General features: G+C 45.8%; 1 protein-coding gene across 6 annotated transcripts in view; it reads left to right on the top strand.

Annotated features, from left to right (window-relative positions):
- Positions 1 to 658: 658 nt before the first annotated feature.
- The window catches only part of NAP1L4 (nucleosome assembly protein 1 like 4), a 56,371-nt gene continuing 35,305 nt past the window's right edge, over positions 659 to 21,724 (top strand). For 4 of the 6 annotated variants that reach the window (XM_073347271.1, XM_073347272.1, XM_073347270.2 and 1 more), the window contains exons 1-4: positions 774 to 861; positions 7,997 to 8,028; positions 11,727 to 11,788; positions 15,776 to 15,875. In XM_073347271.1, the coding sequence (XP_073203372.1) occupies positions 8,015 to 8,028; positions 11,727 to 11,788; positions 15,776 to 15,875 (176 nt within the window). In that variant the 5' untranslated portion in view covers positions 774 to 861; positions 7,997 to 8,014. Of the gene's footprint in view, positions 862 to 3,584; positions 4,309 to 5,226; positions 5,424 to 7,996; positions 8,029 to 11,726; positions 11,789 to 15,775; positions 15,876 to 21,724 lie in introns of those variants that run through there. The other 2 variants (XM_073347269.2, XM_073347273.1) reach the window with 2 other exon arrangements.

Here is a 21,724-nt window from a genome sequence, read left to right as displayed (position 1 = left end):
GCAGGCTCTAAGTCAGATAATTTTAATCCCATAGGAATCTATGCTCTCACTGGGGCACTGTATATGTGCCACTCACTACAGGGTAGGGCCACTAGCAGGACTAAGGGTTTACAGCATCAACCTCAGAAGCTGTGGTAACTAAATCCTACTGATTCACTATACTATTGTAGGTTTCAGAGTAGCAGCCGTGTTAGTCTGTCTTCGCAAAAAGAAAAGGAGGACTTGTGGCACCTTAGAGACTAACCAATTTATTTGAGCATGAGCTTTCGTGGGCTACACCTCACTTCATCAGATGCATACCGATGAAGTGAGCTGTAGCTCACGAAAGCTCATGCTCAAATAAATTGGTTAGTCTCTAAGGTGCCACAAGTCCTCCTTTTCTTTATACTATTGTATTTTTCCTAGTTAAAAAAACAAACAAGGAGTTGTTGTGGCACCTTAGAGATTAACCAATTTATTTGGACATAAGCTTTCGTGGGCTAAAACCGACTTCACCAGATGTATGAAGTACAAGACACAGGAGCAGCTATAAGCCCATGCTCCCGCCCCTTATGACCGGGACGCGCGCGGAGCCGCGAGCGCGCGCCCCTCCCTGCCCCTTTCTCCCGCCCACACCGAGCTGCCCTCGCGCCTTGATTGGCTAAGCGCTCCTGCGCCGGATAGTCAACATGGCCCGCGTGCACAGCTGTGGCTGTAGCTCCTTGCCGGCCAATCGAGGTGGGCTTTACTGTGCGGGTTGCCTGAGCGTCGCCCAATGGGAAGCGGCCTTCTTGACGGCAGCGCAGCCCGAGAGAGAGAGTCTGCCTGAGAGGAGCTTGAGCGCCGCTGGTGGGGCCGTGAGGAGACGCGAGGCCCGGGCAGGTGAGGGTCGCTGGGGCCGGGCCGGGCGCCTTGTCCTTTCCCAGCCGTAGCTGGGAGGGAGGCTGAGGGGAGCGTTAGCCGCGGGAGGCCCCCTGTCTGGGAGCGAGGCCCGCCCGTCCTCCCTGTTCGCGGTTGGGCCGGGCGGAAGCGGCCTCCCTAGCCTGGGGTGGGGCTCCGGGAGTGGCGTGGGAGGCCCGGGGCTCCCTACTGGAGCGGGGCGGGCCTAACTCAGAGCGGGCATCGCTGCGCGGAGCTTCTTTCGCTGTGCCGGGAAAGTTCGGCTTCGCGGGGCGGATGTGGGGGGCGCCTGAGTGATCGGTAGGCCTGGGGTGAAGCTCCCCGGCCCCGCGTGCTTCCGCTCTGCTCCCTTGCGGGGAGGCCGGGGCCCGGGGGCGCTCCTTCCCCACCGCTCTGTTCCTCTCCTTGCCACCCCGTCTCTTCTCCGCGTGCCCTGGACAGGGGGTTCGCTTCTTCTACGCCCCTTCCCCCGTGCGCGCTGCTGCCTCTCCCCGGGCATGCTGAGCGAGTGCGGAAGAGTCTGATTACCCTACTCGGTTGCTAGCCGCATTGAATAGCCTCAGGCGGGCTGGGCGTTGCTCTTTGAGACGTTCACAGCAGAAGGGCAGAGGAACAAGTATAGAGACACGAGGGGAAGGAGAAAACAGCTAAATTATACAAGTCACCTTGACTTATTGCCTGCTGTGTGGCAAGAGTAGACCTTTAAAAGGAGTTTAAATATGGCCAAAGAAGAGGTCATGTGAACCAGCTTAAGGAATTTCTGTCCAGTCCCTATTTTTAGTCCTCTTAAGTTTCCCCAGTAGGAATATAAAGTTGATACTTGGTTGCTGCCTACAGTTATGTATAAAATGTTTAACACAGAAGTTGTAACTTTTCTCTGTGGTTTGGTTTATCCATGAGTTGGGCCCTACCAAATTCACAATCCATTTTGGTCAATTTCACGGTCTTACTATTTTAAAAATTCTATATTTTATGATTTCAGTTATTTAAATCTGAAATTTCATGGTATTGTAATTGTAGGGGTCCTGACCCAAAAAGTTGCAGGGGGAGGCTGTGACAAGGTTATTGTAGCAGGGGTTGTGGTACTGCTACCCTTATTTCTGCACTGCTTCAGGTGGTGGCACTGCCTTCAGAGCTGGGCGACTGCTGGCCGGGAGCCCAACTCTGAAGGCAGAGCTGCCACCAGCAGCAGAGTAGAAGTAAAGAGGGCATGGTATGGAATTGCCACCCTTACTTCTGCGCTGCTGCCTGCAGAGCTGGGCCCTCAGTCAGCAGCCGCCACTCTCCAGCCGCTCAGCTCTGAAGGTAGTAGCACAGACGTAAGGGTGGCATGGGTATGGCATTGCCATCCTTACTTCTGCATTGCTGCTGGCGGGGCACTGCTAGCCCACAGCCACCACTCTCCAGCTGCTCAGCTCTGAAGGCAGCACAGAAGTAAGGGCAGCTATACCATGATCCCCTTTAAAATAACCTTGTGACCCCCCCTGCAACTCCTTTTTGGGTCAGGACCCTCTCTCTCAGTTTGAGACACTCTAGTCTCCCCCATGAGATTGGTATAGTATAGGCTAAAAGCACACAAGACCAGATTTCATGGTCTGTGATGTGTGTTTTGTTTTTGGGGGAGGTGGTGCCAGCCTGTGGGGACCTGGAGCGGTTGCCCCAATTTGCTGTCCCCTAGGGGTAGCTCTGATGCCTAAGGGCCAACCAAGACTGGGGGCTTATTGAGCTAGGTGCTGTAGAAACAATAGATGGTACCTGCTTACAAAAATGCTTACAGTCTAATTCAACAAGACCTGCATGCACATGTGGGTATAAAACAAGTAGAGTGATCGAGGGGGGAGGGGTAGCTCAGTGGTTTGAGCATTGGCCTGCTAAACCCAGGGTTCTGAGCTCAATCCTTGAGGGGGCCATTTGGGATCTGGGGCAAAAATTGGGGATTGGTCCTGCTTTGAGCAGGGGGTTGGACTAGATGACCTCCTGAGGTCTCTTCTAACCCTGATATTCTATGATTCTATGGCATTAGACATGGTGGTTATGCTGTTTGTTTCCTTTTTGAGGGTGTGTGTTTGCTTAGGAAGGGATAATCTAAATGGAAATAAGAGGGAAGGGAGGAGAGGGGGCAGGGGAGTAAAGGGGTAAGAAATTAGATAGGTGTGGATTGAGGTTTAGGTGAAGAGACTGTGAGAATGGGGGGTGGGGATTAGGAGGTAGGAGGGTTAGAATAAACAGCCAATGAACTCAGGGGTGGAGCAAGTCCAGACAGAACTACAGAAAGTTCTCTGAGTTAGCAGCCGTGTTAGTCTGTATCTGTAAAAAGAAAAGGAGTACTTGTGGCACCTTAGAGACCAACAAATTTATTAGAGCATGTGCAAAGGTCCAAAGGTATGCTTTGGCTTTTTGGCTGCTTCTTCCCCTACTGGCTGGAGTCTCTGGGCTGACTCTTACAGAACCCCCATGATGAGGTGGGAGACGGGAGGTACCACCTGAGTCCTAGTGCACCCAGAATGGGAGGATTCTCCCCTGCACAATTCTGGATCCAGGGGCTAACTGAGTGGAGGGGTGGTCTGGTCGTGACTGGGCCTCATTTTACCACTCTTCCCAGTGCAGAAGGCTCAGCTTCTTCCTCTGTGCATTGGTTTACATGCAACTGTAAGGACTAGAAAACCTTTATTTAAACAAAATGAAAGCTTTCTTTTTCAAAATGCATTTCCTCTTGTGGGGTGGTGCCTCCTGACGTTAAGCTTGCAGGACCTTTTTCAAAGCTGTGCCCATTAGGGGTGAACAAGCCCTCCCTTCTGTGGCTGACTTTTGTTTTGGGGCCCTACATGGGATGAGACCCTCCCCTACCCCCCAATCATTTCCATTCCTATGCTGCTTCAACTAACCTGTATTGTGTCTGGTTTGCACCAGGCAGACTTTAATTGCAGCGATGTTTCCTAGGACTAGTGAGGTGGGGTTTTTTTGTTTTGTTCTTCTTTGTTTTAATATTCTGTCACTAATGACCGTAACTTGTCCTGCAAAGTTTATTGGTGGTGATGCCCAAGAAATAACTCTCTTGATTCTAAGTTCCAATATCTGAGTGGCAACTGTTACAAAACTGTAAACTGAGCTTGCTTATCATGGAAATAATTATGGCAGTAAACATGGAGACTCCGTGATATCACTTAATTTCTCATTGAAATGCACTCTGATTGGTTGTCTGACTTGCATTTGAAAACACCTGATTCTATCATACTTAACTCTTCAAGAACATTCTTTTAATATTTGTCCCTTCAACACCTAAGACAATCACGGGCAATTCTGTGATCTTTGTAGGAAGAGCTTTTTTTAAAAGTTGTACTATTTTTTTGATTCCTGTGCATCTCAAGTTTTCTCTAACTGGAAGAGCTCTGTTTGAAAGTCCCTTTTCAATAAGTTTTGAAACACTGGGTAAGTTCCAGAAGACTAGAATAAAGCTAATGTTGTGCCAGATTTTAAATAGGATAAACAGGGTGACCTGGGTAACTATAGGCAGGGCAGTGAGTCTGTCACATAGGTCACGGATTCCGTGACTTTTCGTGACCTCCATGACTTCTGTAGCAGCCGGTGCTGGCTCAGAAGCACAGCAGTTTGGGTGTGTGGGAGGGGCAGAGGGTTGGGGAGGTGCGGTTCCCGGCCAATGGGAGCTGCGCAGCTAGTGCTTGTGGCAGGAGCAGTGTGTGGAGCCCCATGGCCCATCTGCCGCCTAGGAGCTGCAGCACCTGGAGCTGGGTAGGAAGCCCCCGCTAACCACCTCCAGCACCAGTGGGGTCCTGGGCCAGCGCCCCCGGACTGTCTCCTTCCCCCCCCCGAGCACCCGCAGCCCCCCGTGCGAGTTTTAGTTAGGGGTATATAGTAAAAGTCATGGACAGGTCATGGGCCATGAATTTTTGTTTACTGCCCGTGACTTGTCCATGACTTTTACTAAAAATACCATGACTAAAACATAGCCTTAATTACAGGCCAGTCAGCCTGACATTGATCCCTGGGAAGATAATGGAGCAGCTGATATAAAATTCAGTTAATGAAGAATTATATGGGGGTAATGTAATTAATGCAAATCAACATGGATTTATGGAAAATAGATTCTATCAAACTCACTTGATATCTTTTTCTAATGAGATTGCAAGTTTGGTTGATAAAGATAATAGTATTGATCTAATATACTTAGACTTAGGACCCCATAACACTTTGATTTAAAAATTAGAATGATATAAAATTAACATACACATGTTAAATGAATTTGGAGATGGCTAACTAATAGGTCTCAAAATATCCATTTCATGATATTTCCCATTTATAATTATATGTTTCTATTGGGTCCTGCAGGAATCTGTACTTGGCCCTACACTATTTAACTCTTTTATTAATGACCTGGAAGAAAACATAAAATCACTGATGAAGTGTGCAGATAAGACACACACTGCGGGAGTGGTAAATAATGAAGAGGAAAGGTCACTGATACGGAGCCATCTGGATTGTTTCAGAAGCTGTGCTCAAGCAAACGATGTCTAATATGGCTAAAAGTCAGTATAGCCTATATTCTTTGTTCCTAGACATATATATTGACAGGATGGAATGCTCTATCCTGGGAAGCAGTGACTCTGAAAAAGATTTGGGGGTTTTGGTAGATAATTAGCTTAACATGACCTCCTGCAATGTTTGGAGGCATAGACATGGGAATCTCGAATAGGAATAAAGAGGTTATTTTACATCTGTTTGGCACTGGTACAACTGATGCTGGAATATTGTGTCCTGCTCTGGTGCTTGAAATTCAAGAAGGAGGTTGATAAACTGGAGAGAGTTCAGAGAAGAGCCATGAGAATGGTTAAAGGATTAGAAATCACACCTTATAGTGACTGAGCTCTTGAGTCTGTCTATTTAGCTTAACAAAGACAAGGTTAAGGGGTGACTTGATTGTAGTCTGAGTATCTAAACAGAAAATAAGTATTTAATGATGGACTCTTCAGTCTACCATAGCGGTTCTCAACCTGTGGGTTGGGACCCCATAGTGGGTCACAACCCCGTTTTAATGGGCTTGGCAGGGCTGGCGTTAGACTTGCTGGGGCCTGGGACTGAAGCCCGAGGGCTTCAGCCATGGGCAGAAGGTTCAGGTTACAGGCCCCCCCACCTGAGGCTGAAGCCCTTTGGCTTTGGACACCTCCTTCCCCCGCTCTGGGTGGTGCGGCTCAGGCTAGCTCAGGCTTTGGTCCCTCTTCCTGGGGTCATTAGTAATTTTTGATGTCAGAAGAGGGTTGCAGTGCAATTAAGTTTGAGAACCCCTGGGAGCAGAGAAAGGTATAATGCAATGCAATGGCTGGAATTTGAAACTAGACCAAGTCAGACTGGAAATAAGGCATACATTTTTAGCAGTGAGAATAACTAATCATTAGAACAATTTACCAAGGGAAGTGGTGGGTTCTCCATCACAAATAATTATTAAATCATGATTGAAAGTTTTTTCTAAAAAATATGCTGCAGAAATTTTTTTGGAAGTTCTGTGGCCTTTTATATCGGAGATCAGACTAGCTGGTAACAATGTTTCCTTCTGGCCTTGGACTCTGTGAATGCCCTAAATTTCTAAATTCTGACACCTTGAATTTCTAGGAGATATGTAAGTGCTTGATACTAGAATATTGCAGCAGGGGTTGTTGTCTTGATGTTAATTTATACCTACCATGTAGGAGATTAGCCTTCCTCAGAGCTTGCTTGACACATGGCAACAGTCAAACTGGGCCTTAGGCCCCAATCCACAAAGGTACTTAGGCACCTATATCCCAGCCTTTGGCTCCTAAGTAACAACTGTAGGCTCTACTGTGATACACACAACTCCAACTGACTTCTGTAGGGGCCTAGACTTGGTGTCTTGAGTTTTCAGGGTAAACATTCTCTAGGTGCAGAAGTTTCTGCTTCTGGACACACGCATTGCTGCCTCACTTTAGGTTTCCTGAACCTAAACCTCAGATCAGTGCACGAACCAGGGGAAGATAGGCATTCTCCCGCCTAGCTCCCATGCGGAGCTTGATAAGGTAGGTGTCCTCAGAGGCTGCATACCACATCAGGTTTCATTCAAAATCGGTCTGCTGAAGGAGGAAGAGGGGGGTGGTGCCCACCTTAACTTCTAGCCCATTGGTTAGAACACATACGTGGAATGTGGGAGACCTGGGTTCAGTCCCCCCCACCACCTCCTGGCCTCATGAAGGGAGAGGATATGAACAAGGGACTCCTACCTCTCAGGAGAGTGTTCTAATCGCTGAGCTGTGGGATATTCTTATGTAGGGCTCCCTAAATAGCTCCTTTTGAAGCTATTCCACTTGGGATGAATATGCAAATAGTCATTGGGTCAGAGACAGAATAAGATTATAAACTGGTGTTTAGGGCCAGGTATGAGGTTTAGTGTGGGGCAAGAGATAGAAGGAAATGCTGGAATACTGCATGCTTTCTCTCCTCAAGTTAGGAAAGAGTATGGGAGGAAAAGACTAGGAAGTGGGGGAAAAAGGGAAACCTTGATCATTAAAACTTCTGAGTCAGGAGTATTTCAGCTCTTTAGTTGTACTGCCCTTTGTCAGGTTTGTGTTTAAGAATATGTATGTGTACTCCTGTTTGGGACAGGAGGTGAATGAGATGACTAAGTACTGGGTAACAGAAGAGGAAAAAATACGTTTTTTTTTAGAAAAGGAGCGGGGAACCTATATAGGAGGTTTACTAAATAGAACTATCTTACTGATACATAACCTAGGTTTTAACACTTTTGTTTTTAGTATATAGCTCAGGTTTTATGATGCCAGAGGAACAGATTACAGGCTGCAATACTTTTAAGGGATGTAAAGAGCTATTTAACCATTTAAAAACAAATATTCCATGAGTTCACATCATAGAACAGCTGCTCATAAACTTACATTCAGATGTGATGCTTGGTGTGAGTAGTCCAGTGAAAGATGTACAGTATATAAGATCCTGCTGATGGCTGTTGGTATATTGACTGTTCCTTAGCAGATCCTGCAGCTATTATTGCAAGCATCTTCAGGTTTTAATCAGATTTTGATAATTTTATATAACAGTATTTTGTCTCCTAAACATTTTATATTTTATTTTGTAGGTGGATACAAGCATACAGATGGCAGATAACAGGTAAGTCAGAATGCTCTCAATATCTGTTCTAAACAGAAATGATTTGCTACTTACCTATCTTCAGAGCTCACCAGTATCTTAGTATGTGATTCTTTCATGAAACTTGGCAAATCAAAAATTGAGAAGGTTAGCCAGAACATTTAATGCTTTCTTCCACAAAAAAGGAAAATGAATTGGTGCATGGGAAGCGAAGAATGTTGCACAAATGGTCATGTGTAAAATCACTCTGTTCTTAGTATTGTCTACTTCTGAGGGCATTCTGCACCTAAAAATTCTGCGCACAATATTTTAAAATTCTGCAAAAATCTGCCAATTTTATTTGTCAAATAAATGTGGAGGCTCCAGCATGGCATTGGGGAGCACAGGCCACTGGCTGCACAGAGGTGGGAGATCACTGTGCAGCCTTCACCCCCCCCCCCATCCTCCCTTGGCACACGGGCTCAGCGGTGAGGCTGAACCCAACCATGGCACAGTGCAAGGACAGGGCCAGCCCTATAGAAACAGCCCAGGGTCCTGGCCCTCCATGCCAGTTGTGGGCAGGCAGGCTCAGCAAGGCAGGATCCTAGTGTGGGGGAATCCAGGTGTGGGTTGAGAGGGTTCTGTGTGGAGCAATCTGGATGCGGGTGACCCGGTGGAGGATCTGGGTGCACAGGAGCTTGTTGGAGGGTTCTGAGTACAACAGTAATGGGACTCTGTAGTGGGGGGTCCAAGTGAAGGTGGTTTGAGTTCAACGGGGGTGGGTCTGGGTTGCAGCGGGGATAGAGCTTGGCAGGGGGGTCTGGGTGTGTGGGGCTCAGTGGAGGATCCAGATGCTGGGAGGGAGTGGGGCTCCAGTAGGGGATCCAGGTGCAGCTAGTTGGGGCTCGGTTGAGTGGGAATCTGGGTGTGAGGGGCTTGGGGCAGTGCAGGGGAAGTGGGGCTGATCAGAGGGTTCTGACTGCCGGGAGGTGGGGTGAGGCTCAGCAGGAGAGTCTGGGTATGAAGGGGCCTGGCTGCACGGGGGTTGGGCGGATAGGGGAAGCAGCTCCCTGTACAGGGATCTCACTCCCTGCAGCTGAGGAACAATGGGTGCAGGAAGCAGGGGAGTTTGCAGAGCTTCCTACAGCCAGGGGAGAAATCTGCAGGTGGGTCTGACCCAACCCCAGATGCTGTGCAGGGGAAGAGGAAGTCCCCTTCTCCCCAGCCCAGCCGGGAATAGCAGCAGAGCCCAGCACAGGGAAGGAGCCACCTGCCAGGTCTTCACTGTGGGGCAGGGGGCGGGACTGGGGATTTACCTCTCTGCCAGCTGCTCTGGGCACCTGAAACATACTGCTGGGGAGGGCTGCATGACCGCTCTTGTGGCTTCCGTTTGTTTCCCCCATCAGAAAGTCATTTTTCTGCCGGGAAGCAAAGAAATCTGCAGGGGACATCAATTCTGCGCATGTGCCATGGTGCAGAATTCCCCCAGGAGTAATTGTCTAGACTCTGAATAAAGTATATTACAATTATCTTAAATTTTAGATGGACATTTAGAAACAAGGAAGTGATTTTATCAACATAGTAGTTTAAGTGGTACAAGTACTTTTTTCAGTTTGCTGTTAAGGTAGGTTTTTTGTTTTGTTTTTTTTTTTAGAAGACAACCTGAAATTGCAACTCTTTTCTAATTTGTTAAAAGTAACTGCTTTTACTGCGATTCAGAAAAAAATCCCTCTTGATCCGAGGTTTTACAGGTATAGGGAAATAATCTGAGCTTTGAGGCCCTGTGCTGTATTTAATTCTTCTGATTGCATGCTTTTGTACAGTCCCAATATTGCTCTTGCCTCAGTTGGGAGTGAGTCCCCTGTGTAATTACTCTGTTTTGTACTAATAAGATGTTGCTTATATTTTAAATTTCTGAGGGGAAAGAACATATAATCTTGATCTTGTAGATATCTGGACGTGATGCACATAACATTATTCCTACACATGAAGGACTTTGCTTCCACCAAAATGTAATGTTCTAAAACTAAGTTTGTGAACTAGAGTTTTAGTAAAAATACACTGGTCTCTGAAACAAAGTTTACATATTAATAGCAAAGGTTCAGCTTTAACTCACTTGCCCTAACAGCTCTTTTTTTTACCATCTTTAGGGCAAATCTGATTCTCAGATTTCTCTAACTGTGGTAATCAAAGTGTCTTCTTTGATTATTTAATTAGAAATATATTCAGTACATATGAGTAGGGAAATAATATAAAACTGCATCTGGCATGTATTTTTTTACTTTCTAAGTTTCATAGCTGCTAGTGTATCACGGCCCTACTTAACTTGCGATATTGCGGAATCCGCAATTTCCGTGATATTAGGCTTCCAAAGCAGTTTTGACAGTGGGAGGAGCACCAGGCGGCCAACAGCGGAAAAGTAATGGACCACAAATAATATGGATCATTATTACTTTTCCGAAATTTCCCATGGGTTGTCTGCAACTTGGCCACAATTTTTTTGATAATCATCCTGCAATTCAAGTAGGGCCTTACATATTGTGCATTACAAGCATATGAACACACTGCCCTGAAGAATTTACAGTCTAGTTAATAAACAAGAGCTTATGAAAATGGTAAAAAATACATTCCTTGCATTTGAATTTAGAGATGATTTTTTCAGTGGATTCCCAAACCATGGTCTGTGAACCACCAGTGGCATGGGGAGCACTTGCTGACCAGCTACATGGTGCTGGTCCCTTTTTGTCTACAGGAGCTAAATTGAGTAAAAGATGGCTAAAATACTTCCATTTCCCTTTGTCACTTTTCTGTGTAAGTAATTGCTGTAGCTGCAACAGGGTTGTTATGTGGTTGTGAATGAGTGAGGAAGTAGTCTACATGAGCGCAAACGGCAGTGGAGATGGTTCACAAGATTACCTTTTAATAAGATATGGTTCACACTGTGTGATAAGGAACCACTGACACAGGCCAGTCTGCACTGCGGGTATTAAGAGACATACCTGCTTACGTTTGACCTCTCTGCGCCTTCAAGTCTAAATTATGTTGCTGGGGAAGCTTTTATAGCCAGCACATCTCCCAGAATTTGGTTTTAAGGGGATTCATATTATTTTTTCTTTGTAAACGTAAACCTTGATTGTCCCTGAATTTAGGTTATCCAAATTTTAATAAATCCCCAAATATGCTTTTCTGAAATTCTTCTTCTCGCAGGACTTTCTGGGTGTTCTGTTTTAGATTCTCCTGTACAGAGAGGCTTTGAATGATCAGTTTTATCTCTTTCTCCTTCCCTCACCATTTAAAGAGTTTGGATTGCTCCCCACTCTTAGATGAAAATCAAATAAGCCTTGCACTCTCAAGTGCCTTGTGTTGCAACATCCTCCTGGCCAAGGGAGGATGCATGCAGCTCCAGGGTCACTCAGTTCATGTGAGAACCTTCCACACAGGGAGTTAGGTGCTGACTCTACAGCTCCCTCAGCTTCTTTCTTTTATGAGAGAAAACAATTAGCTTGATATCCAAACTCTGATATCCAGGTCTCAGCCATCTGAGCACAAGGTACTGATGACAACAGATGTCTTTTAATGGGATCTGCATATTTTAAACTTTTGCTGTGCATCATACTTTAAAAACAGCATTCCTTTATATGTAATATAAAATACTTTTAGTAATTTCATAATTAGATGTAGTAACAAATATTGAGCTGGTGTTACCTTTTGGTGTGTAAATCTAACTTTGGCTTCTTTAGTAAAGCAGAAGATGCTGCCTCAGATTCTGTGGAAGCTGCTAAACATGCAAGTGATAAAAAAGGTAAGTGTGAATAGTAAGTAACTGTATAAGGTTACGCTAGTAGTGGTAAGCCTCCTGTTTCTCTTGTACACTGAAATCATTTTCTATACAACGAAGTGTTTACATCCAAAATTGTGTATGCATGTGTATATTTAAGGCTCTGGTAGTGACCTGTAGTTAAGGCTGAGAGGCCATTTCTAAGTTTTGACCAAATCAGTTGATCCAATTTTGTTCAAATGTGAAAACCCTTATCTTTGATGAGAACACTTTGCAACTAAATAAAATGACGACAAAATAGAAACTTCAGACTGGGCTTGTAAAGCTCTGGCAAGTTTCTTCAAAGTTTGAAGATCATTAGTTGCATATCTTTAAAGTTATGAACATTTTAAAATGGACAGTCTTTTGTGTACATCACATCTACAAATACATTAGAAGCAAGAGGAAGACCAAGGACTGTGTAGGCCTGTTACTCAATGGGGGGAGGGGGGAAACAATAACAGAAAATGTGGAAATGGCAGAGGTGCTTAATGACTTCTTTGTTTCGGTTTTCACCAAGAAGGTTGGTGGTGGTTGGACGTATAACATCGTGAATGCCAGTGAAAATGAGTTAGGATCAGAGGCTAAAATAGGGAAAGAACAAGTTAAAAATCACTTCAACAAGTTAGATATCTTCAAGTCACCAGGGCCTGATGAAATGCATCCTAGAATACTCAAGGAGCTGACTGAGACGATATCTGAGCCATTAGCGATTATCTTTGAAAAGTCATGGAACAAGGGGGGGAGATTGCAGAAGACTGGAAAAGGGCAAATATAGTGCCCATCTATAAAAATGGAAATAAGGACAACCCAGGGAATTAAAGACCAGTCACCTTAACTTCTGTACCCAGAAAGCTAATGGAGCAAATAATTAAGCAATCAATTTGCAAACATCCAGAAGATAAGGTGACAAGTAAATGTCGGCATGGAAATGTCAAGAACAAATTGTGTCAAACCAGCCTGATAGCTTTCTTTGGCAGGGTGTATCTTGACTTTAGTAAAGCTTTTTATACTGTCTCACATGACCTTCTCATAAACAATCTAGGGAAATGCAACCTAGATGGATCTACGATAAGGTGGGTGCAAAACTGGTTGGAAAACCATTCCCAGAGAGTAGTTACCAGTGGTTCACAGTCATGCTGGAAGGGCATTACGAGTTGGGTCCTATAGGGATCTGTTCTGGCTCTGGCTTTGCTAATATCTTCATCAGTGATTTAGATAGTGGTATAGAGAGGACACCGATAAAGTTTGCAGATGATACCAAGCTAGAAGGGGTTTCAAGTGCTTTGGAGGATAGGATTAAAATTCAAAATGATCTGGACAAACTGGAGAAATGGTCTGAAGAAAATAAGATGAAATTCGATAAGGACAAATGCGAAGTACTCCATTTAGGAAGGAACAGTCAGTTATGCACACACAAAATGGGAAAATGACTGCCTACGAAAGAGTACTGCAGAAAGGGACCTGGGGGTTATAGTGGACCATAAGCTAAATATGAGTCAATAGTGTAACACTGTTGCCAAAAAAAAAACCCCACCATAATTCTGGGATTTATTAGCAGGAGTGTTGTAAGCAAGACATGAGAAGTAATCTTCCGCTCTATTCCGCACTGATTAGGCCTCACCTAGAGTATTGTGTCCAGTTCTGGGCACCACACTTCAGGAAAGATGGGGACAAATTGGAGAAAGTCCAGAGAAGAGCAACAAAAATGATGAAAGGTCTAGAAAACATGACCTATGATGGAAGATTTTTGGGGGGAGGGAGATAGAGAAGACAGAGAGGGGACATACCTTTTCAAGTACGTAAAAGATGGTTACAAGGAGGGAGAAAAATTGTTGCACAGGCAACCTTAATACTGGCATTGCATAATCTGGGTGCTTTGCGACCTTAAATTTCTTTCATAGGTGTTTTTGGTAAATTTAGAAATACATTTGGGCCAGCACCAAGCACCTAAATGCTTTCAAAACTATATTTTAAAAAAGCGGCTTTTATGCTTAAAGGCCAGCAGTGAAAACCACATGCTTCATATCAGGCTTCCAATCCCTACTATTAAATTGAATCAAAAATCTTTCCAAGGCTTTGGAAGTCTTAAATTGCGTGTGAAGCTTATTAAATTTGAGCAGGCCACTAAAGGGAGAGAGTTAAAAAGCATAGATTTTTCTGGTAAGAGTACCTTGCTGCTTCCCATGGAGAGTTTAACTTTGGGAGCAATGCAATAGATCTGAACTCCCATAGTGGGACATGGGAAAACATGATCTTTCAGGTAATTGGCTCCACACCATCTGAGGAGTTTGGTAAATTGTAACCAGAATCTTGAATCGTATTTGGAAATGAACAATGGCCAGTACAGTGCTCATAGGACCTTGCCATGCTCAAAGCTGGGCTGCTACATTCTGCATTACTCAAAGCTTTTGACAGTTTTCAAGGACAGCCCAGTTAGTTTGCAGCCTGGCCAAAAATATAACACAGCAGTTTTCTGTTCTCTTCCCACTCCCACCTCCTTTTTAAGACTGGCTCAAGCTCTTTAGCCAGGCTTAAATGGAGGGTAGAAAACTTGCAAGTTCCAGATGCTATTCAGAGAACATTATGAATCCACCACGCCCTGAACCTTGATTGCAAAGGTTGGCCATGCTTCTCAACTGGAAAAGATGCAGTTGGCATCCTCAAGTCATTCTCATATGCAAACTAAGGAAATGTGGTCTACATGAAATAACTATAAAGTGGGTGCACAACTGGTGGATAGAACGTACTCAAAGATTAGTTATCAATGGTTCGCTGTCAAATTGGGATGGCGTATCTAGTGGGGTCCCAAAGGGGTCAGTCCTGGATCTGGAGCTGTTCAATATTTTCATTAATGACTTGGATAATGGAGTGGAGAGCGTGCTTATAAAATTTGCAGATTACATCAAGCTAGGAGGGGTTGCAAAAGCTTTGGAGCACATGATTAGAATTCAAAATGACCTTGACAAATGGGAGAAAAGGTCTGAATTCCCCAAGATGAAATTCAATAAGTAGAAGTACAAAGTACTTCACTTAGGAAGAAAAAAAATTCAAATGCACAAATACAAAATGGGGAATAAAGTGGTGGTACTGCTGAAAAGAATCTGGGAGTTATAGTGGATCACAAATTGAATGAAAATCAAGTATGTGATGCAGCTATGAAAAAGACTAATATCATTCTAGGATGTGCTAACAGGAGTGTGGTATATAAGACATTGGAGGTAATTATCCCACTCTACTCAGCACTGGTGAGGCCTTATCTGGAGTACTGTGCCCAGTTCTGGATGCCAGATCTTAGGAAAGATATGGACAAAGTGTACAGAGCGTGGAGGAGAGCCACAGAAAAACTAAAAGTCTTAGAAAACCTGTTGTATGAGAGACAGATTTGGCAGGGGGTAGAACCCTGGGCATTTTTTAGGCTTTAGAAAAGACTGATAAGCCTTCAAATATATTAAGGGCTGTTATAAAGAGGACAATGATCAATTTTCCTCCATGTTTACCGAAGGTAGAATAAAAAGTAATTGGCTTAATCTGCAGGAAGCGAGGTTTAAATTAGGAAAAATGTTGTATGTGTAAGGATAGATAAGCTCTGCAATAGGCTCCAAAGGGAGGTTGTGCAATTCCCATAATTGGACGTTTCTAAAAACAGGTTATACAAACACCTGTCAAGGATGGTGTAGGTTTACTTGGTCCTGCCATAGCACAGGGGACTAGACTTGATGACTTCTCAAGGTCCCTTCTGTGCTACATTTCTATGATTCTGGGATTCTCCATATGCATTCTCCTGCCCATCAATATCGCTTCTCTTTCTGGTTTGAGTCTGAACCAATTTTACTGCTGTTGACAGTTCAGCACAGTAGTGATTATAGTTATGATCCAGGGGTTCAATAATATTGCTTAATGGTGCTACCAAAATATTTAATATAGCACCAAATCAATCCAAATGTATTAAGAATGTTTTTATTTTCATAGAAAAGCTAGCAGATCAAGTCATGCAAAATCCACAAGTCTTAGCAGCACTGCAGGAGCGACTTGACAATTCCTCTCACACTCCTTCAAGCTATATTGAAACGTGAGTACAATGCATATCAGACTTTCAGCAAGACTGAAAAAATAACAGACCAGATTTACTATTTAGTCAGAAAAATAGAAATGGCAGAGTAAGGGGTGTTGCTGCTTTAATAGATGGTGCAATGGCCAACATCTTAGAGAGGATGACACAAATTGTCCTAGATCAGTTCCACAAACTATTAACTTAAGATTGCATCCTGATAGGAGAGTAGTTCACTTTAGTGTTTAGTTTCTTAACTTGACTTGGCTTTTATGTCAAACTTCAATTCCCCTTAACTGGGTTTTAGATCACTTCTCTGAGGCTATGTCTACACTACGAAATTAGGTCTAATTTATAGAAGTCGTCGTTTTTTTAGGAATATATTTTATACAGTCTATTGTGTGTGTCCCCACTGAAGACCATTAAGTCGGCGGAGTGCATACACAGAACTGAGGCTAGCGTTGACTTCCAGAGCGTTGCACTGTGGGTAGCTATCCCACAGTTCCCGCAGTCTCCACGGCCCATTGGAATTCTGGGTTGAGATCCCAATGCCTGATGGGGCAAAAAAACATTGTCGCGGGTGGTTCTGGGTACGTGTCGTCAGGCCCCCTCGCACCCCTCCATGAAAGCAACGGCAGACAATCGTTTTGCACCTCTTTTCCTGGGTTACCCGTGCAGACACCATACCATGGCAAGCATGGAGTCCGCTCAGCTCACTGTCACCATATGTCTCCTGGGCGCTGGCAGATGCGGGACTGCATTGCTACACAGCAGCAGCTCATTGCCTTGTGGCAGCAGACGGTGCATTACGACTGGTAGCCGTCCTCGTCGTCTCCTGGGTGCTCTTGGCTGGCCTTGGTGAGGTCTGTCGGGACGCCAGGGCAGACATGGGAGTGACTCAGGTCATTCTCTTTAAGTTTTATCTAATGGAGATTCAATCCTGCCTGGAATATTTGCTGAGGGATAGCTCAGTGGTTTGAGCACTGGCCTGCTAAACCCAGGGTTGTGAGTTCAATCCTTGAGGGGGCCATTCTGCCTCAGGCTGCTGTCCCAGCCAGCAGCACCACGAGCACCCAGGAGACAATGACAGCCAGCAGTCGTACTGCACCATCTACTGCCAGCCTACCCCTTGCTCCCCCCTCCCTCCCTCCGTGAAAGCAACAGCCAACAATTGTTTCGTGCCTTTTTCTGTGTGGGCGCCATATTGCTGTCAGCATTGTCATCCACTCGCTGCTTCCGCTGTGACTCTGCGCTCCTGCAGACGCCGTACCACGGCAAACATGGAGCCCGCTCAGATCACCACAGCAGTTATGACTGTTCTAAACACCACGTGCATTATCCAGCAGTGTACACAGAACCAGAATCTGCAAAAGCAGGCGAATAGGCAATGGCAGCGCAGTGAGGAGAGTGAGGACATGGACACAGACTTCTTTCAAAGTATGGGCCCCGGCAGTGTGGACATCATGGTGATAATGGGGCAGGTTCATGCCGTGGAACGCTGATTCTGGGCCTGGGAAACGAGCACAGACTGGTGGGACCGCAGTGTTGCAGGTCTGGGACTATTCCCAATGGCTGTGAAACTTTTGCATGCATAAGGGCACTTTCATGGAACTTTGACTGGCTTTCCCCTGCCCTGAAGCGCCAGAATACCAAGATGAGAGCAGCCCTCAGAGGTCACAAGTGAGTGGTGATAGCCCTGTGGAAGCTTGCAATGCCAGACAGCTACCGGTCAGTCAAGAATCAATTTGGATTGGGGGCTGCTGTGATTCCAGTAGCCAGCGCAATCACTGAGCTGCTGCTGCCAAGGGTAGTGACTCTGGGAATTGTGAAGGTCATAGTGGATGGCTTTGCTGCAGTGGGATTCCCTAACTGTGGTGGGGCAATAGATGGAACCCATATCCCTATCTTGGCACCGGAGCACCAAGGCAGCAAGTACATAAACTGAAAGGGGTACTTTTCAGTGGTACTGCAAGCACTGGTGGATCACAAGGGATGTTTCAGCAACATCAACACGGGATAGCCGGGAAAGCTGCATGAAGCTCGCATCTTCAGGAACTCTGGTCTGTTTCAACAGCTGCAGCAAGGGACTTTCTTCCCAGACCAGAAAATAACCATTGGGGTTGTTGAAATGCCTATCGTTATTCTTGGGGACCCAGCCTACCCCTTAATGCCATACACAGGCAGCCTGGACAGTAGTCAGGAGTTATTCAGCTATAGGCTGAGCAAGTGCAGAATGGTGGTAGAATGTGCATTTGGACGTTTAAAAGTGCGATGGCGAAGTTTACTGACTCAGACCTCAGCGAAGCCAATATTCCCATTGTTATTACTGCTTGCTGTGTGCTCCACAATATCTGTGAGAGTAAGGGGGAGATGTTTATGGCAGGGTGGGAGGTTGAGGCAAATCGCCTGGCCGCTGATTACACACAGCCAGACACCAGAGCGGTTAGAGTACAGGAGGGCACGTTCTTGGGCTTCTGGGTGAGGAGGCCATGGAACTTGGGGAGGAGGGCAGTTGGTTACACAGGCTGTAGCGGGGGTCTGTGCTCATGCTGCCTTTCCTGCACCTCAACCATACGCCGGAGCATATCTGTTTGATCCTCCAGTAGCCTCAGCATTGACTCCTGCTTTCTGTCAACAAGCTGATGCCATCTATCATCTTCAGTCCGCCACCTGTCCTCGCGTTCACATTGTGCTTTCCTGGACTCTAACATTGTCTGCCTCCATGCATTCTGCTGGGCTCTTTCAGTGTGGGAGGACTGCATGAGCTCAGAGAACATTTCCTCACCAGTGTGTTTTTTTTTTGTTTTTTTTTTTCTGCCTTCTAATCTTCGCTAGCCTCTGGGAAGGAGATGATAGTGTTAGCGTTGAAACATTTGCAGCTGTGGGGGGGGGGGGAGGGAGGGAGAGTAGTAGTTAAAAAGACACATTTTAGAGAACAATGGGTAGACTCTTTCAGGCTGAACCTTGCTGTTAACATTACATAGCACATGTGCCTTCGGTACAAGGTCGCATTTTGCCTCTTATATTGAGGGTCTGCCGGTTTGGTGTGGGAGATCGCACACGCAGGGCCAGCGAGCAACAGAATTCGGCTTGCAGGCAGCCATGGTAAGTCACAGTCTTTCGGCTTCTTTAACCTTCATAACTTGGAAATGGTTTCAAACAGCAGTGCCCTCATTTCCCATACCAAACAGCTGTTGGGTTGGCAGTTTAAAAGGAGGGGCTGCAGTTTTCAGGTTAAAGTGCAGCACAAACCAACTTAACCCCACCCCTCCCCCACATCTCTGGGATGATCACTTCACCCCTCCCCCCACCTCTGAATGTCCCCTTAATAAAATTCCCGTATTTCAACCAGGTGACCATGAATGATAGCCCTCTCCTGCGGATAACACGGAGATAAAGAACGGATGTTGCTTGAATGCCAGCAAACACCGGGACCATACGCTGCCATTCTTTGTTATGCAATGACTCCAGACTACATGCTACTGGCCTGGCTTGGTAAAGTGTCCTACCATGGAGGATGGAATAAGGCTGCCCTCCCAAGAAACCTTTTGCAAAGGCTTTTGGAGTACCTCCAGGAGAGCTTTATGGAGATGTCCCTGGAGGATTTCCACTCCATCCCCAGACACGTTAACAGACTTTTCCAGTAGCTGTACTGGCTGCAAATTAATCATTAAACACGCTTGCTTTTAAACCATGTATTATATTTACAAAGGTACACTCACCAGAGGTCCCTTCTCTGCGTGGCAGGTCCGGGAGCCTGCCTTGGGTAGGTTTGTGGGGTACTGGCTCAAGGTCCAGGGTAAGAAACAATTCTTGGCTCTCAGGGAAAACAGTTTCTCTGCTTGCTTGCTGTGCGCTATCTTCAACCTCCTCCTCATCACCTTCCTCATCCCCAAAATGCGCATCCCTGTTGCGTGATAATCCATTGACGGAGTCAAAGCACAGGGGTGGGGTACTGGTGGCTTCACCCCCTAGAATGGCATGGAGCTCATCATAGAAGCAGCATGTCTGGGGCTCTGACCCCAAGCGGCCGTTAGCCTCTCTGGTTTTTTGTAGGCTTGCCCAAGCTCCTTAAGTTTCATGCGGCACTGCTGCGGGTCCCTGTTATGGCCTCTGTCCTTCATGCCCTTGGAGTTTGTTTTTTTTTAAATGTTTGGGCATTTCGTCTTTTGGAACAGAGTTCTGATAGCACAGATTAGTCTCCCCATACAGCCATCAGATCCCGTACCTCCCGTTCGGTCCATGGTGGAGCCCTTTTGCGATTCTGGGACTCCATCATGGTCACCTCTGCTGATGAGATCTGCACTCACCTGCAGCTTGCCATGCTGGCCAAACAGGAAATGAGATTCAAAAGTTCGCAGGCCTTTTCATGTCTATCTGGCCAGTGCATCTGAGTTGAGAGCACTGTCCAGAGAGGTCACAATGAAGCACTCTGGGATAGCTCCCGGAGGCCAATACCGTCGAATTGCGACCACACTACCCCAGATTCGAAATGGCAAGGTCGATTTCAGTGCTGATCCCATCGTCGGGGGAGGAGTACAGAAATCAATTTTAAGAGCCCTTTAAGTCTAAGTAAATGGCTTCATCGTGTGGACGGGTGCAGGGTTAAATCGAAATAATGCTGCTAAATTCAACCTAAAATCGTAGTGTAGACTAGGGCCCAGATTGCTTCTATCATCATCTGTCTTCTCACTGGGTTATGCTTGGTTTTTAGAACTGAGTTCTCTAGGGTCAGTACTAGGATATAAAGTGAAGGTTCAACACTTCTGGAACTTTTCTTTCTGTGTGAGAACAGGCTAATCTGTTCAGGGAAGCTTTTGGAGGTTTGGTTCGTATCTGGGAATTTGGCCTTTGTTTTGTCAATGTATATATTTATATACACTTCTATCCCGATATAACACGGTCCTCGGGAGCCAAAAAATCTTACCACGTTCTAGGTGAAACCACGTTATGTCAGAGTAGAGGGATTAGAGTGTACAAGGAATAATGTGCTTTTGAAATTTTACAAGGAAAGATATATTTTTATTCCTTTAGGATAAAAATGTTTGTAAACTTGCAAACTAAATCATTTTTCTTAGTAGGGGCAGAGGGTCTCGGGCGGGGGAGCATGAGGGAGGCAGGGGCTGAGCGAAGCGGTGGCAAAACCGCCCAGCCTGGCGGAGCGTGCAGCACCCCCTGGCTAGGGCACGGAGTTGGGGTCTGGGCTGCAGCACAGACCTGCTCCCTCTGGCTGCAGGCACCCGGGCTGGGGCATGAACTTCCAACCATGAGCCACCCCAGGTCGCTGCAGCCTGGCCGAGCCCTGCTGCAGCCCTGCCACGCTGCCCCTGCATGTCTGAATCGACCCCTGTTCCCGTTCTCCCCCATGGCCCCATTATCCATCCTTCGGCCCTGGCCCGACACTCTTAACACACTGATGCGCTGATCCACCGGAGCGCGCAGCCCTGCCCCCCCAGAGCGTTGCTTTACTGTGTTGTATCTGAATTCACATTATATTGGACCGCGTTATTATCGGGGTAGAGGTGTATTTCAGGGTACAGCCCCTGAATACATGCTTTTCTCTACAAAATACACAATTTTCCATAGAAGGGTCGTTGTAATTGCACAAACTTGGATGTAAAAAAAAGTTATTTTCTGCCATCTGAAATATTGGGGAGGTTGATGGTCTAGGGGATGGGAGATAATAGTATCAAGGACAACATGGATAAGAAAAGATTCTTATAAAGCTTTTAAATGCCTTTTTAAAAAAGGAACGTGTATGTGTGGGGGGTTTATGAATAAACTAAACCTTCCTATGACTAAAGAGTATAGCTATAATATCAGGATAATGTACAATGAATATTAGATGTGAAGAAGCTAACCTTCTAGAC

The sequence above is a fragment of the Lepidochelys kempii genome, chromosome 6 (genome assembly GCF_965140285.1).
Source record: "Lepidochelys kempii isolate rLepKem1 chromosome 6, rLepKem1.hap1, whole genome shotgun sequence".
NCBI classification, from domain to species: domain Eukaryota; kingdom Metazoa; phylum Chordata; order Testudines; family Cheloniidae; genus Lepidochelys; species Lepidochelys kempii.
This window is presented reverse-complemented; position numbering and strand designations above follow the sequence as displayed.